Raw genomic sequence first — 18,032 nt, forward strand, 5'->3', positions numbered from 1 at the left:
GGTGTGTATGTAGCTTTTATACGATTTCAACAAAGATTGAAGTGTCGACTCTTTTAGAAGCAAAGTGAGTCTAATTTAACCACGGACATGAAGCACAACTAATGCAAACTAAAGATAATTATATATTTTTAAATGTGACATCTAATGGAAGCTTGGTTTACACAGTGACAAGGTGTCTAGAGAAATGGCTTCCTTCTAAAGTCTGAGATTCTGGGACAGGTCTCTCAGAGTCTCTCTTTAAGCGGATTCGGGAAGCCTGCAGTCCTGCAGATCTCTGGTCGCAACTGCCAAAGTCTCTTTAAATCACTCACTGCTCCAATGAAGCGTAGCAAAAATAAATAAAATGCTGATTTGCATGGATGCCTGTTCCTTTTTATTGCCATTTTTAATGTGAAATGATGAGACGCTCACCAGAGTTGTGTTTCCTCTTGTACCACGCTCCATCCAGGGGCGATTTCTCCTCTGCGTTCTTGTCTTCTTCAGCCAGCATCACCTCCTCTGCAACACAAATATCACACATCATTACATTATATCAGGATAACTCAGATACTGTCAGGGAAGAAGTCAGTCACAAAACAGAAGGTGGCATTTTTGAACAATTTTCTACAAAGCTTTACAGCACAAATGCAAAGCAGACAATCACCTTTACTAAAGGTAGGAAACAGGCAAATTCTTACCAATGTGCTAGTTTGTTGATAATATGGGAGCTCTTGTTGAACTGCAAAGTTAAACTACTACTACTACTACTATTACTACTTTCGGCTGCTCCCGTTAGGGGGCGCCACAGCGGATCAACCATTTCCATCTTTTCCTGTCCTCTGCATCTTCCTCTGTCACACCAGCCACCTGCATGTCCTCCCTCACCACATCCATAAACCTCCTCTTTGGACTTCCTCTTATCCTCTTCCCTGGTAGCTCCATATTCAGCATCCTTCTCCCAATATACCCAGCATCTCTACTCCACACATGTCCAAACCATCTCAATCTTGCCTCTCTTGCTTTGTCTCCAAATCGTCTAACCTGAGCTGTCCCTCTCTTTTTGTTTCACTCCCTTTTTCTCCCCAATTATATCCGGCCAATTACCCCCCTTTTCCGAGCCGTCCTGGTCACTGCTCCACCCCCTCTGCCGATCCAGGGAGGGCTGCAGACTACCACATGCGTCCTCCAATACATGCGGAGTCACCAGCCGCTTCTTTTCACCTGACAGTAAGGAGTTTCACCAGGGGGACGTAGCATGTGGGAGGATCGCGCTATTCCCCCCAGTCCCCCTTCCCCCCGAACAGGTGCCCCAACCAACCAGAGGAGGCGCTAGTGCAGCGACCAGGACACATACCCACATACGGCTTCCCACTCGCAGACACGGCCAATTGTGTCTGCAGGGATGCCCGACCAAGCTGGAGGTAACACAGGGATTCGAACTGGTGATCCCCGTGTTGGAAGGCAATGGAATAGACCGCCACGCCACCCGGAAGCTGTCTGAGCTGTCCCTCTAATATACTCATTCCTAATCCTGTCCTGCTTTGTCACTCCCAATGAAAATCTTATCATCTTCACCTCTGCCACCTCCAACTCCACCTCCTGTCTTTTCATCAGTGCCACTGTCTCCAAACCATATAACATAGCTGGTCTCACAACCATCTTGTAAACCTTTCCTTTAACTCATGCTGGTACCCTTCTGTCGCAAATCACTGCTGACACTCTTCTCCACCCACTCCACCCTTCAAAGTTAATAAAAGTGGAATGTGGGACAGACAGCGGTGCTGGTGCTGATATGAGTGGAGGTACGCGTCGAGTGACACTCAGTGAGTGGAACTGTACGAGATGCTTCCAGTTATGAGAACCTTGTACTGAGTCGTATCACATTAGTCTCAGGAAAGGTGAAGAAGCCCTGACTCAGAACCGTACCATACTACACACAGAGAGTCAGGCCAGGTTGTGTAGTGGCTGGGTACACAGATCACTATTTAACTAAATGTTACAAATTCACATAAGCAGCGTCACTCAACACCCCTGTCCCCTGTCAAAGTGTCCTCAAGAGAGGATCCTCTTTGAAAGATTCGAGTCCAACTGTCAAGAATCCCTCTGTATTAGCCGTAGCCTAGTGTCTACGAGCTGTGGAGAGAAGTATGATGAGGCGTCAGTCAAACAAGTTCTTCTACAGCAGTTTGAATTAGGGCGTGTTGTCTGACCCGCTTTGCATATCCATTCCAGGTAGCCGGTCAACTCTCTCTCGATCTGCTGCTGTCTGCGGAGCTTCAGGAATTCCTGCCTCTTCTCCACCCTCTCTCTCTCTTTGGCGAATTCTCTGTGGAACCACACACACACACACACACACACACACACAATCAGAGAGATAGAGGTAGTTGTTGGATCCCCCCCACCACCCATTTTTCTCCCCAGTTGTATTCGGCCAATTACCACACTCTTCCGAGCCGGCCTGGTCGCTGCTCCACCCCCTCTGCCGATCCCGGGAGGGCTGCAGCCCAGATAGCAAAATTGCTGTGGCCTGGACTCGTCCCACACCCCGACTTTCATCTTTCTTTCATCCGGCCCACATACCACGTGGAATGATTGCACTCCGCTCCTGTTTGCCAGATCTGGGCCAGAACCAAGCCATAGCAACGCCGCATGTGCCACATATTTGCCAGAGGTGGCCCATATTTGTTTTGTGATATTTTGGCCATATTCACCATTTACCACACGGGCCACTTCAGGGTCACATCCAGATTACATGTTGCTGAGAGCACCAGATCTTTGCCAAAACAGGCCCACATTTGATTTGGCATATTTGGGCCATATTTGCTGTTATACATGTGGGCCACTTCAGGCTCACATCCATTTTGTCAGGGCCAGAAGAAGACCATCAGTGCCGCATCATTGCCTGAAGCGGCTCACATCCGGATGCTGTCTGGGAGACTACCACATGCCTCCTCCGATACACGTGGCATCGCCAGCCGCTTCTTTTCACCTGACAGTGAGGAGTATCACCAGGGGGTGTTGGAGGATCACGCTATTTCCCCCAGTTCCCCCTCCCTCCCTGACCAGGTGCCCTGACCAACCAGAGGAGGTGCTAGTGCAACGACAAGGACACACACCCACATCCGGATTCCCACCCGCAGACACGGCCAATTGTGTCTGTAGGGACGCCCGACCAAGCCGGAGGTAACACAGGGATTTGAACCAGCGATCCCCGTGTTGGTAGGCAATGGAATAGACCGCCACGCTACCCGGACGCCCTAGTTGTTGGATTTGACTGGTAAGAACCGTGGAGCTGCCCAGCAGACTGTGCACAGTGGGGCAGTCTGGTGTTCACAGAAGCAAAAGTACAACCACTTTAATGTTGGTGCAGAAAGTCTCCGGAGGGGCATTTAAAGAGAGACACTTCTCTTAACATCTACGGCTGAAGTGGCTGTTGGCATGGCGCTGGACCGCCGATGGCTTCAGAGATGTTCTCAGTGAGAGATGGTGGAGGACTGCGGCTGTACTGGCTAACTGACAGGTACGGATATTGCTCTACTGAATCAGTGTGAAGGATGGCAGCGCTGCAAAAAGACAGATTACGAAGACGCCACTGTGAAGAGCACTCTTCCTCACACTGAACTACCTCTGGAGGCAGACTTATTAACACCGGCCACTCTTGGGGAAGATAGGGCAGTACTTCTGTGGAAAAGGACCAAGTCTTCATGGACAAAAAAAAAGAAAAGAAAAAGAAAAGCGATGGAGTCAGTCAGTGCTGCAGGGCTGTATTGATACAAATAGACAGCGGTACTGTAACCTATCCTTACTACCCCCGTTACATCTTCTGTAACCCATCCTTACTACCCCCGTTACATCTTCTGTAACCCATCCTTATTACCCCGGTTACATCTTCTGTAACCCATCCTTACTACCCCCGTTACATCTTCTGTAACCCATTCGTACTACCCCGTTACATCTACTGTAACCCATCCTTAATATCCCCATTACATCTTCTGTAACCCATCCTTACTACCCCCGTTACATCTTCTGTAACCCATCCTTACTACCCCCGTTACATCTTCTGTAACCCATCCTTACTACCCCCGTTACATCTTCTGTAACCCATCCTTATTACCCCGGTTACATCTTCTGTAACCCATCCTTACTACCCCCGTTACATCCTCTGTAACCCATCCTTACTACCCCCGTTATATCTTCTGTAACCCATCCTTACTACCCCGTTACATCTTCTGTAACCCATCCTTACTATCCCCATTACATCTTCTGTAACCCATCCTTACTACCCCCGTTACATCTTCTGTAACCCATTCGTACTACCCCGTTACATCTACTGTAACCCATCCTTAATATCCCCATTACATCTTCTGTAACCCATCCTTACTACCCCCGTTACATCTTCTGTAACCCATCCTTACTACCCCCGTTACATCTTCTGTAACCCATCCTTACTACCCCCGTTACATCTTCTGTAACCCATCCTTATTACCCCGGTTACATCTTCTGTAACCCATCCTTACTACCCCCGTTACATCCTCTGTAACCCATCCTTACTACCCCCGTTATATCTTCTGTAACCCATCCTTACTACCCCGTTACATCTTCTGTAACCCATCCTTACTATCCCCATTACATCTTCTGTAACACATCCTTACTACCCTCATTACATCTTCTGTCTGTTGCTATTGCCGCCCGACCAGAGAACCAGACAAAGCTAGAGAAGAGGAGAAACAGAGAGGAGTGGGCCAGTGAGGGGAGGCGGAGGTAAAGATAATTGGAGAGAAAATAAAAAGAACAAGGGAGAAGAGAAGAAGGTAAATGGAAAGAATGAAAAAGTTGGAGATAAAAAGTGGGAGAGCATTGAGAGAGAAATGCAAACAGTAGAGACAGAGAGAGAGAGCCAGAGAGAGTGAGAGAGAGAGAAAAGAAGGAGGGAACAAAGGAGGAATAATGAGATTTGGGGAGACAGAGACAGAGAGCGAGACAGAGAGCGAGACAGAGAAAGAGAGAGAGAGTGAGTGAGTGAGTGAGTGAGTGAGTGAGTGAGTGAGTGAGTGAGTGAGTGAGTGAGTGAGTGAGTGAAAGAGAAATGAAGGAGGGGGAAAAGGAATAATGAGATTTGAGGAGACAGAGCGAGAGAGAGCGAGAGAGCGAGAGAGTGAGTGAGTGAGTGAAAGGAAAAAGAAGGAAGGGGAAAAGAGGGAACAATGAGATTTGGGGAGACAGAGAGCAGAGAGAGAGACAGACAGCGAGACAAAGAGAGAGAGAGAGTGAGTGAGTGAGTGAAAGGGAAAAGGAGGGCAAAGGGAATAATGACATTTGAGGAGACAGAGAGAGGGGGGAGAGAGAGCGAGCGAGCGAGTGAGTGAGTGAGTGAGTGAGTGAGTGAGTGAGTGAGTGAGTGAGTGAGTGAGTGAGTGAGTGAGTGAGTGAGTGAGTGAGTGAGTGAAAGGGAAAAGGAGGAATAATGAGATTTGGGGAGACAGACAGAGAGAGAGAGAGAGAGAGAGAGAGAGAGAGAGAGAGAGAGAGAGAGAGAGAGAGAGAGAGAGAGAGAGAGAGAGAGAGAGAGAGAGAGAGAGAGAGAGAATATTAAAGCTTAAGGACGAGGAATCTCCCTCCCTGAGCAGTCCACCCCCTCAGCCAGCAAGTGATGTGTGTCTCCCCCACAATGCTGAGGGAAGCTCCATCCTGCATTGCAGTGGCTGTCAGCCTTCTTGTTTTTGTTTTGTGTGTGTGTGTGTGTGTGTGTGTGTGTGTATGTGAGACAGGGCTGGGAGGGGTTGTAGCAGCTAAGATTTCACAGCGTTGATGCAGCTTCACACAGTATTCTCTTCCTCTCTCTGTCACACACACACACACACACACACACACACACACACACACACACACACACACACACACACAGAAAGTGTGCATTGCACCTCCATACTGTAAAAATGCAGACATACCAAAGTGGAAAAATTACCACCACAGCCTCAGTCATGGCAAACCTCTCGAGAATATAAATACTATAACACAAACAGAATCACACACACACACACACACGCACATGCACACACGAATGCATTTTTCCTCTTTTCCTCTAGAGACTTTCCACTGAATTTTACTTTAATGAAAACTACAGCACACAAGGAGCTTCACTGAGATCAACAAATGTAATGTAACGTAATGTAACATAATGTAAAGTAAATGTAATGTAATGTAATGTAATGTAAAGTAAATGTAATGTAAATATAATGTAATAGTCTCACAGACAAAATATTCATTTACAACTGATTTGCACTTTCTAGAAAACGCTGGCTGTCAACGCTCTGCTGTTATCAGAACATGTCGTCTGACAACAAGTCATGACTATGACTGTGTGTGAACAACATATCAACATTTTTGCACTACTATTACCTTATGGATGTTTAAGGTGGTTTATGGATGTTTAAGGTGGTTTATGGATGTTTAAGATGGTTTATGGATGGGATGATTAAGGTGGTTTATGGATGGTTAAGATGGTTTATGGATGGGATGGTTAAGATGGTTTATGGATGCGATGGTTAAGATGGTTTATGGATGTTAAGATGGTTTATGGATGATTAAGATGGTTTATGAATGATTAAGATGGTTTAAGGCTGGTTAAGATGATTTATGGATGTTAAGATGGTTTATGGATGATTAAGATGGTTTAAGGCTGTTAAGATGGTTTATGGATGGGATGATTAAGATGGTTTATGGATGGTTCAGATGGCTTATGGATGATCAAGATTGTTTATGGATGTTAAGATGGTTGATGGATGGTTAAGATGGTTTATTGATGGTTAAGATATTTTATGGGTGGGATGATTAAGATGTTCTATGGATGGGATGATTAAGATGGTTTATGGATAGTTAAGATGGTTTATGGATCGTTCAGATTGTTTATGGCTGATTAAGATTGTTTATGGATGTTAAGATGGTGTATAGATGATTAAGATGGTTTAAGGATGGTTAAGATGGTGTATGGGTGATTAAGATGGTTTAAGGATGGTTAAGATGGTGTATGGATGGTTAAATGATGGTTAAGATTGTGTATGGATGGTTAAGATGGTTTAAGGATGGTGAAGATGGTGTATGGAGGGTTAAGATGGTGTATGGATGGTTAAGATGGTTTAAGGATGGTTAAGATGATGTATGGCTGATTAAGATTGTTTAAGGATGGTTAAGATGGTGTATGGGTGATTAAGATGGTTTAAGGATGATTAAGATGGTGTATGGATGATTAAGATGGTTTAAGGATGGTTAAGATGGTGTATGAATGGTTAAGATGGTTTAATGATGGTTAAGATGGTGTATGGATGGTAAAGATGGTTTATGGATGGTTAAGATGGTGTATGGATGGTAAAGATGGTTTGAGGATGGTTAAGATGGTGTATGGATGATTAAGATGGGATGGTTCAGATGGTGTATGGGTGATTAAGATGGTTTAAGGACAATTAAGATGGTTTATGGATGGTTAAGATGGTTAATGGGTGGGATGATTAAGATGGTTTATGGATGGTTAAGATGGTATCATTAAGATGGTGTATGGATGGTTTAGGTGTTTTATGGATAGTTAAGATGGTTGATGGATGGTTAAGATGGTTTATGGATGGTTAAGATTGTTTAAGGATGGTTAAGATGGTTTATGGATGTTACGATGGTGTATGGATGGTTAAGATGGTCCGTGGATGCTAAGATGGTGTATGGATGGTTAAGGTTAGGCATTATGTTAGAGATGGTTAAGTTTAGATCTAGGACTGAAGTAGTTAAGGATAGGGTAAGGACCTGGAAGATCAATCAATCATCTGCTCTCGCCATGTGTCTTTTCGGGGATTGTATTTCCATTTCCTCCCATAACCCTCACCTGCCTTTGGTAACCGAGGCCATGTTATTCACTGTGTTTTTGTGTCATGTGGGCTGATTATCTCCAGTTTAGCGTCTTTGACCAGACACAAGTAGCTGTGACCAGACAAACATCTGTTGTTTAAACTGTACTGAGTCCAGCAATCAGGGTTATAAGTAGCATGGACTAGCGCTGGTTTTCATACGGAGTGTGTAGGAACGACACATGCCTCTGTCAGTCTCGTAGTACTTAACATTTCATATGCTGTTGACATGTGTTGTCTAGATGTGACAGAATGTTCAAATTGAACCCATTTTGGGAAAAGCAGAAAAGTAGTACATGCACATTTTGTCTGTGAGACTGGGTTCCACCTGACACAAGCTGCAGTCACAAAGTCGGCTCAGGCATTAACATAGCATTGTAAACTAGTATGTCCAAAAAAAAAACAGCTTTGTAGAAGTTCAGGTGATGGTTCTCTGTGGGTTTTTGACCTTTCTCGATACACTTGAGGCACAACATAATTCAAGTGGTGAATTGAATACGGGGGCATTTGCAGGATACGGAGGCATTCGGGTGGCTTCTTCTTTGATCAGCTCACATTTCAGAGCACATTGATGAGATAAAAGCTGAGCTTGTGGCCTTCACTGGCCCCTCCTGTGGGGCCCGTGGCCTCTTACCCCGGCGTGTTTCTGCCGTCCCGTCTGTGTGCAGCTCAGAGCGTGCCCTTTAAACACTGACATGGCTCCCACACGACCCCACCGGTAGCCCTCTCCCTCCCCAGTAGCTGCAAGGCTGTCTGACAGTTTCTACAGAGAGTGATCAGGGAGCAAAGAGGACAGGGAACCACAGAGGGGGCCGCTAAAGGTTGTGTGATGATGAGATGTTTAAAATGGCATCGGGCTTTTCAAGTTGAATGCTTGGGCTCTTGTTGATGAGAGTGCTGGTATTAAGACAGTGGCAGGCTGAGTGGGGAGCAGCAGGGCGGCCAACTGGTTAAAACAACGGTCATGCAAGACAAGTAGGTCAGGTGCTTTAACTCAAGTCACACGTAAGGTTCCATGGTTTTCCCAATGCACGGACCGATTCGCGGGACGGAGCCATGAAAAATTGATTTAATATACAAATCAGGAAGTGCACAGAATTTGGGGGTGAGTTTTATAAAATTGGTGAACTCAAAGGAATTCAAAATAATTTGTCCTTAGACCAGTGGTCACCAACCCTGCTCCCGGAGAGCTACCGTCCTGCTGGTTTTCCCTCCAACCCTAATTTAACACATCTGCATCAATTAATCAGGGTATTGGTAAGTAAGTAATAAGAAGAATCAGGTGTGATAAATTTGGGTTGGAGTGAAAACGGGCAGGATGGTAGCTCTCCAGGAGCAGGGTTGGTGACCACTGCCTTAGACCATTCGTCACTACACAAACAGGAGTCATTCCTCTTTTTTTTTGGGGGGGGGGGGGTTTCCCCCCCTTTTTCTGCCCAATTGTACCTGGCCAATCACCCTGCTCTCTGAGCTGTCCCGGTGGCTGCTCCACCCCTACAGGAGTCATTCCTATGTTCCCAGGGTCATATGTTCCCCAGATTTATATGGAACATAATGAGAAAATGACAAAAGGTCCTATGTTCCCAGGTTAGGCTGAGATTAAGATTAGGTTGAGTGTTAGCTAACAGTTAAGGTTAGGTTAAGGTAAGCATTAGGTTAAGATTAGGGTTAGGCTGAGGATGAGGATGAGGCTGGTTTAGGTTAAGATTAGGTTAAGGGTAGGTTAGGTTTAGGCAAGTTCAATGAATTTGGGGGATGTGAGCTAATTTGAAGGAGTCCGTGTGTGTTCAGAATATTGACCCTGAGAACATATGACACTGGGAACATAGATACGTGCCCCACAAACACTGTCATGATTCCATGTCTTTGTGCACATGCGTGTGTGCATCGGAGCCGTGTACACATCAGTAAACACATATGGATTTGTTGTATAGGAAAAAGGAAAGCAATGACAAAGTGAGCAGTGCCATGGAAGACAACTTAAATAATATTGTAACGACCACGGATAAATAGACTCGCTAGCCCTTGGCTAATGGGTCGGACCCTTTAGTCGACTGGTTAACGTAGCTGCCTGTGGTGCGGGAGACCCGGGTTCGCTTCCCGGTTGCAGCGGATTCCTGGCTGCCCCCTGAAATCGCTACATTGGTGTCAGAAGTGGGATGGTGAGACCATGAGGCCATCAGAAGTGCGTGCACCCAGAGGCATGAGGGAGCTGATATGCTGAAGTGTGGGGATGCACTTCCCAAAGGAGGGGGGTAGTGTAACGACCACGGATGACTAGTCTCGCTAACGGGTTGGACCTTTTAGTCGACTCGTTACAGTAGTTGCCCATGGTGCGGGAGACCCGGGTTCGCTCCCAGTTGCGGTGGATTCCTGGCTGCCCCCTGAATTCTCTACAATATAATACAAGATGATCTAAATTGAACAGGGTGGATTCCTGTTGCTCCTATAGATGTTCTACTTGCGTCCAACTTGTCGAATCCGCCATTTAGATAGTAATGCACCAAGGTGCAAGCACACCTGGCATTTAAAGGGAATTGGAGATGACACCCGGAGGAAACTCACATACACACACACACGGGGAGAACGTGCAAACTCCACACAGAGGACGACCCGGGATGACCCGAAGGTTGGACTACCCCGGGGCTCAAACCCAGGATCTTTCCCCCCACAGTCCAAAGACATTCAGGTCAGGTGAATTGGTTGTACTAAATTGTCCCCAGGTGTGAATGTGTGTGTGTTTGTGTCGGCCCTGTGATGGCCTGGTGGCCTGTCCAGGGTGTCTGCTTGCCTGCTGCCCAGTGACTGCTGGGATAGGCTGCAGCATCCCCGCGACCCTGAGAGCAGGATAAGCAGTTTGGATAATGGATAGATGGATGGAGATGAAACTGGGTTTATTTCATGCAATGCCCAAAACACAGCTAAGATTAATTAGGAGACTAAGTACAACCCCCTTGCACCTTATTTTGCGCCCAGGTAATGCTACCAACACTGGATCTGGACACACCCTAAATGCACTTGCGCCATGTGCTTTAGACCACGCACTACAGATCGTTTAAACAGGGCTCATGACTGTGTAGTTTTTCCCCAGGTCACTGCGCTCCTCTGATGACTGCACCAAACCATAATACACCAAACTTACAAAAAGGTGTGACTCGCTATTTTACCTGCCGGCAACAACAAGAAATAAGATCAGGAAAAAGACGGTCCACAAAATGACCGAGGATGAGAGACTGACGGACAGTCTCTCACCTTGGGCTTAAAGGAGAACTTGAGGGAACAGATTTGATCCACGTGGCTGGCAGAGGGAAACATTACTTCATCGGCAAGGGCAGAACATCTGGCTGAAACTTGAGTTGGAACTGGTGCCTTTTTCAAATAAACGACCTTAACGTAAAGAAAAGGAAAAAAGTGGGAGCGGACATGCAATGCCATGTCTGCTGGTAGAAGGGAGAAAACTGCAGAGGAAAGACACGACCAACAAAGTTAGTGCCAAAGGAAAAAAACAGATGGAAATATGAATATTAATCCCGTAGTGACACCATACAGTAGGCAGCCACAGCCATTTGATGGAGAGGCTGGTGAAGATTACGTTAGCTTTCCGAGAAGAAATAAAGGCCTGATAGCAGCGAGAGTACAGCTCAGCATGCCACAGACCACTCAGAGACCTCCCGGCTCCCATCAAAGATATGTGTGTGTGTGTGTGTGTGTGTGTGTGTGTGTGTGTGTGTGTGTGTGTGTGTTTTAATATTACCTAGGATAGTGACATCAGTCTCATACAATCCTCTTACGTTTGTGTTCCAAAGCAATATTTATGACTCTCATTTCATACACGCGTGTGCGGATATTGGAGGGTGTGATACTAAAATGCATATAAACGAATGAATTAATTAGAATCTCAACAGATAAATCTTGGATTTTTACCCCAGAATCCTAACAATATGGAAAGCTGACTCACAGCCTCAAGCAGTAAACGATGGATAAGTAGAGCCATGCTATCAAAAGCAGTGGTTCTATTATCAGTTTCATTGGGCAATGGCTCTGTCGTGTCAATTGACTAGATCAGGGGTCGGCAACCTATGGCACGCGGGCCCACGGTGGGACGCAAGGCCATTAACACAGGCAGGCGGAGCAATTCAATAGATTTTTTTAGCATACTTCTTTATAAGAAATTATTTGATATAAATATTAGCCTATTGGTGAACTAAACGAATGATTCAATTTAAAATAATACTAAAATAATTAATTAGTCTCAAAATACACCACTGTTTTTGACAGCAAGCAAGCGCACAACAGTTGACGTGTTCTATCATCTGCCTCCTTCCCCTCCCTCTGATCAGCCCACAAGCGCAGCATTACAGCGTAGCATAGCTAGCTAGCTTTTCTTTTTATTTTATGTCGAGAACTGACAATGGCAGAAATAAAAAAAAGTAAGTTGCCTAATATTTGCCTCTTTCGCCCGTCTTGGAGAAATAAATTAAAAAACAAAGATTCAAAAGATTCAAAAGAAAAATTCAAATTCAAAAAACATTTATTTCACGGGAGGACCAAGCTATGTGCACTCTCTGCTGCAAAAATGTTGCGTGTCGAACTTCAAGTGTAAAAACTCATTTTGAAACAAGGTACGAGAAAAACGTCAAAGATGAGGCTGATAAAGCTGAATCAATCCAGAGGGCAGCGGCCCAGTACGGGAAACAAAGCAGCATGTTTACAACCCGATGTGCCGCCCAAAACCAAACTACAGAGGGAAGCTATAAAGTTGGACAGTGCATTGCTTAACACGGGAAGCCATTGTCCGATGGAGAGTAAATAAAAGACGCTTTCCTCAGCAGTTCGAAGGTCATATTTAACGGGTTACCAAACAAAGACATGATCACCAACAGGATCAAAGAAATAATAATGATAATGATAATAATAATAATAATTTTATTTAAAGGTGCCTTTCATGACACTCAATGTCCCCTTACATCAAATACAATAAAATAAAGCAGTAAACAACATCAGTGCAAACAAATAAAAACACAATAAGCAATAGAGCATACATCAGCAGGAGTTAAAAAAAAAGATGAGTTTGTGTTAATGCTGTTAAAGTGAGTATGCTAGTTTAAAAAGGTGGGTTTTAAGAGCAGTTTTAATTCTGTAATGGAGTCCAGTAAGCGGATGTGGTGGGGAATGGAGTTCCAGAGTTTGGGTGCAGCATAGGAAAAAGCCCTGGCACCCATTGTGCTGAGGTTGATGGCTGGTAATGCCAATAGACCTTCTGGTAAAGACCGCAGGGAGTGAGATGGAGTGCAAATCTGAAGGTCTGTGAGATAAGCAGGGGATAGATTATGAAAAGCTTTGAATGTTAATAATATTTTTTTTTAAATTAATCTCCTGTAACACAGGAAGCCAGTGTAATTGAATCAGCATGGGACAGGCATGGTCAGTGGACTTTGAACGTGTAATTATCCAAGCTGCAAAATTTTGGATGAGTTGGAGTCTGTGTATAAGTTTGTTGGGGATGCCTGCCAGGATTGCACTGCATTAGTCAATGCATGATGTGACCAAAGCATTGATTAAAACTTCCATGGAGTGTTGTGTTAAAGCAGGGCGTAGTCTGGAGATGTTTCGTAGATGGAAAAAGGCAATATGGGAGACACCGTTTATGACTGGAAAAGAAATGGGTCCTATCTAGGATAACACCAAGGCTCTTAGCCTGAGCAGAGACAGGTATGGTGGCTCCAGCAATGAGGAGTGAACAAATATTAGTTTTTGAGAGTGTAGATTTAGTGCCAATGAGGAGTAGCTCAGTTTTACTACTGTTTAATTTCAGATAATTGTTAGTCATCCATATCTGTATATCATGGACACGAGCAGTGAGGGTACTGTAGGGGAGAGTGGAAGTGGACTTAGTGGATACATAAAGCTGTGTATCATCAACATAGCAGTGGAAATGGATACCATTGTGACAGAAGATGTTGCCAAGAGGGAGGAGGTCAATAATAAACAGGAGTGGCCCCAACACTGAACGTTGTGGGTTCCACGAGGAACTATCAAACATTCTGACCGATAATTCTGAAGTTGTACAAAATGTGCCCTGTCTGTAAGGTAGGAAGCAAACCACTCATACACAATGCCCCCAACTCCAATGCTAGCCAGACGATCCATGAGGAGCTAATGGGATATAGCATCAAAGGCTGTGGTGAGGTCAAGGAGGATGAGAATAGAGAGTAGACCTGAGTCAGCTGCATAAAGGAGGTCATTAGTGATCTTAACCAGGGGCTGTTTTTGTGCTATGTTTGGGGCGAAGTGCCCATTTCTGCGAGACCTGTAGAGAGGCGCTTTACAGACATGGATGAAAACGTAAGGCACCAGCAAACTCTTGCATTGAAAGATGCGTTGGTATTCAGTATAGCTCTTGGCAAGAGTGTGGATCTAAACAACACTCTACGTCTAGCAGTGGCTACCAGTGATTGCAATTAACAAGGGTCACACTAAATCAGTGAGATTGAATTAATTTTCTTTTGTACCTGAAAAAATGAACTGGCACTCAGGTCTGTGATTTTATTTTAAACTTTGCAAAGTGGCACGGGACATCTAAAAGGCTGCCGACCCCTGGACTAGACAGAAGGTGAGAGATAAACAAACCTTTCAATTTGATAATATGGAGTCAGGTGGGTGGCTAGCCTTATAGTCATCGTTTCAAAAGCTCCATTCTTCCAGTCCCAAAGGTGTGTACTCACCCGGACAGGACACCCAGAACCAGGTTCAGCATGAAGAAGGAGCCGATGATGATGAGGGGGATGAAGTACAGCCAGTTCCACGTGTTCCCTGAAGCATCGTTGGCCTAAACACACACACACACACACACACACAGACACACACAGACACACACAGACACACACACACACACACACACACACACACACGCACACACACACACACACACACACACACACACACACACACACACGCACACACACACAAATTAGGGAGGATGTTTATCAGTCTGGTACATTGGAAATTAAGTCATGTAAAATGCCTCAGCTGAATTTTAATTCACTCAATTCAAATAGTAAATGACACTGAAACTGATATAGCATTAATCATACCGACTTTGGACAATGCTATTGACAGAATGTTGCACCACAGATTATACCCAGGGGAAGCTACACCTAGTGTGTATGGGTTACCTAAGATACAGAAACAGGATGTGCCATTACGGCCTATTGTTTGCATGATTACTTCAGTGACCTACAATATCTCTAATTTTCTTGCATCTATTCTTAACCCGTTGGTAGCCTGTGAGAACACTATGGACTTTGTGGATAAGGAGGAGGATGAAACAATGGTCTCTTATGATGTTAAGTCTCCCTTGACATGTGTTCCTGGTGATGAAGCGGTGGAGGTAGTCCATATGAGATTACAAAATGACCCCACCCTTAGTAATAGGACCACCCTTAACACTGACCAAGTGTGTCTGCTCCTGAAACTGTGTCTTCAGCCCACCTACTTCACATATAGGGGTCAGTACTATAGGCAAAGTCATGGGTGTGCTATGGGTTCCCCAGTCTCACCTGTAGTGGCCAACTTGTACATATATGGAGGAAGTGGAAAAAAGGGTTCTGATGTTCTATCCTGAGATATCACCTAGTCATTGGTTCAGATTTGTGGACGACACCTGGGTTAAAATTAAATCTCAGGATGTAGCACATTTCACCGACCACATTAACTCTGTGGACAACCACATCAAGTTCACCAGGGAGGATGTGAAAAATGTCAAGTTAGTCTTCTTACACTGTGAAATTGCCATTAGTGATGGAGGACATTTGATTGTTGGTGTTTACTGTAAACCAACACATACTGATCAGTACTTAAGGTTTGACTCTCATCATCCACTGGAGCACAAACTAGGAGTCATCAGGACGCTGCACCAATGAGCTGACAACGCCCCCACCGACACAGCGGCCGGGAAAGGGGAGAAATCCCACATTAAACAGGTCCTGGTTAGGTGTGGTTATCCTAACTGGGCATTTGTCAAAGCCAGGAAGACGCCCAGACAGTGCACCAGCTGATCAAAGAGAGGAGAAGGACAACAGCTGCCTTAGCGGAAACCAGTGGTTATGCCGTAAGTGGCGGGAGTGGCAGAACAGTTGAGACGTGTATTTTCCAAACACCGTGTCTCATTTGCTTTCAAACCCCAAAACACACTGCACAAGAAGTTGGTCCACCCCAAGGATCAGGTCCCCTGGTACAAACAGAGCAATATTAAGTAAATATTAAACAGAGCATTGTTAAGTGCCGGGAGGATTGCCGTGACTTGTACATCCAGGAAACCAAACAGAGGATGGCCAAGAGGATGGCACAACACAGGAGAGCTAACACGTCAGACCAGGACTCCACAGTCTACACCATCTACAGACCAGTGGCCACTCTTTCAAGGATGAGGATGTGTACATCCTTGATAGGGAGGAACGCTGGTTTGAATGGGGAGTCAAAGAGGCCATCTATGTGAGGAGGGAATGACCATCCCTGAACCGGGGGGAGGGGGGGGGGGGCTAACAGTACATTTGTCTCCATCTTACAAGGCTGTGATTGCAACTAATAGTACACATGGCCATTGTAACTCTAGTTAATGGTCACAGCAATTTGCATAATGGTCGTGGGTTTTGGTCATTACGCCACTGTATTGTTTATAAGGGTGGGGACACCTGCAGTCAGTTGAGACTGAAGAGGTCACTTAGATGAGTGATGAGACGTTTCTGTCAATAAATGCTGTGTCCAGAAGAACTGGGATACTCTATTAGGAGGTTTGATTATCACTTTACGCTGTCTCTCCTTCTCTGAATCTCATTTTTTTCTCTCTTTCAAAATCAATGCCCCCCTTTGACAATTACAGCTATAATGGATTCCCCTCCACCCCAATCAGTCATTAAGCTAGCTTTTACTGATTAAAAAGCATTCATTTCCCATTTGCTATCAAAAGCTTTGCTCAATGTTTTCTCAGATGGAAGGGAATAGTTCTGTATTAATTTTCAAACTAAAACTTCCAATCGTTCCTTCCACACAACATAGTAGTTACAGGACTGTCTCATGGCAAAATGCTTACAACCAGTGAGACAGGTGAATAATCAACTTTGAGTGGGTTAAAACCAAAGCAGAAAGAATGGACAAAAAGGTGAAGACATACATTTTGAAATATTCAAGATATACACCATTTTAAAAATGTGTCAGCTTCTCTTACAAGTCAGGAGAACAATTAATTCAGCGTGTTACCAATCGCAGCAACATTGATTAGAAGTCATTGTATTCTGCAGGATGTCGGGACATGTTTCCAATTATTGATCGAAGAACTTCAGGAATCTTCAATTTTCTGAACAACAACAACTTAGTTTTGTATAGCGCCTTTCAAGGAACCCAAGGACTCTTTACACTCGATAAGAACCAAAAAAAGAAGATCAAAACAAAGATCACAAGACTACAGACCATTCATTGGCCTTAGTAAAAAGGCTGGTTTTTAGTAGTCTTCTAAGATTGTCCAAACAAGCAGCGTTGCGGATCTCTGCTGGAATAGAGTTCCAAAGAGTGAGGGCTGCCACACTAAAGGCTCTATCCCCAAAAGTCCGCAGGCTGGTGTGGGGGATGGAAAGCAGGCCTGTATCTGCGGACCGCAGATTCCGGGACGGAATGTAGGGGTTGAGGAGGTATGATAGGTACTGGTGGGTATGAGCATGGAGGGATTTATAGGTGAGGAGGACGATTTTATAAGAAATGCAGGATTTGGCCAGGAGCCAGTTAAGTTGGGCAAGGGTGGGAGTGATCTGTCGCTAGGGCTTGGTACGGGTGAGCACCCTGGCAGCTGAATTCTGCACATACTGAAGCCTCTCTGAAAGTCCCTCTGAAATGGTTATACGGTATACATATTGGAGTTGTATCCTTTGCTTTAACTTGTAAGCGATGGCACTTCATCACATCTCAAACTACTGATTATGAAAACAGGTCCCACTTAGTCTCAGGTCCCTCAAATCAAACCCAGCCGAGGCTCTACCAAGTTCCCCCTTAGAGAGCTCAGAGGACATTCATACAGAGTGTTTGCAGGCATGGCTGACAACAAACTAGCTGGCTAATCTCTGCTAACAGGTAAAGTTAGAGGTAGTCAGCCTTAGGCACGCACATTAA

General features: G+C 45.0%; 1 protein-coding gene across 1 annotated transcript in view; it reads right to left on the reverse strand.

Moving 5' to 3' along the window:
• Positions 1-18,032, reverse strand: part of cacna1ba (calcium channel, voltage-dependent, N type, alpha 1B subunit, a) — a 269,201-nt gene that overhangs the window by 137,296 nt on the left and 113,873 nt on the right. The window contains 3 exon segments of the mRNA XM_056281288.1: positions 406-498; positions 2,190-2,305; positions 14,597-14,700. Coding sequence (XP_056137263.1) covers positions 406-498; positions 2,190-2,305; positions 14,597-14,700 — 313 coding nt within the window.

Source organism: Lampris incognitus, chromosome 1 (genome assembly GCF_029633865.1).
Source record: "Lampris incognitus isolate fLamInc1 chromosome 1, fLamInc1.hap2, whole genome shotgun sequence".
Classification (NCBI taxonomy): Eukaryota; Metazoa; Chordata; class Actinopteri; order Lampriformes; family Lampridae; genus Lampris; species Lampris incognitus.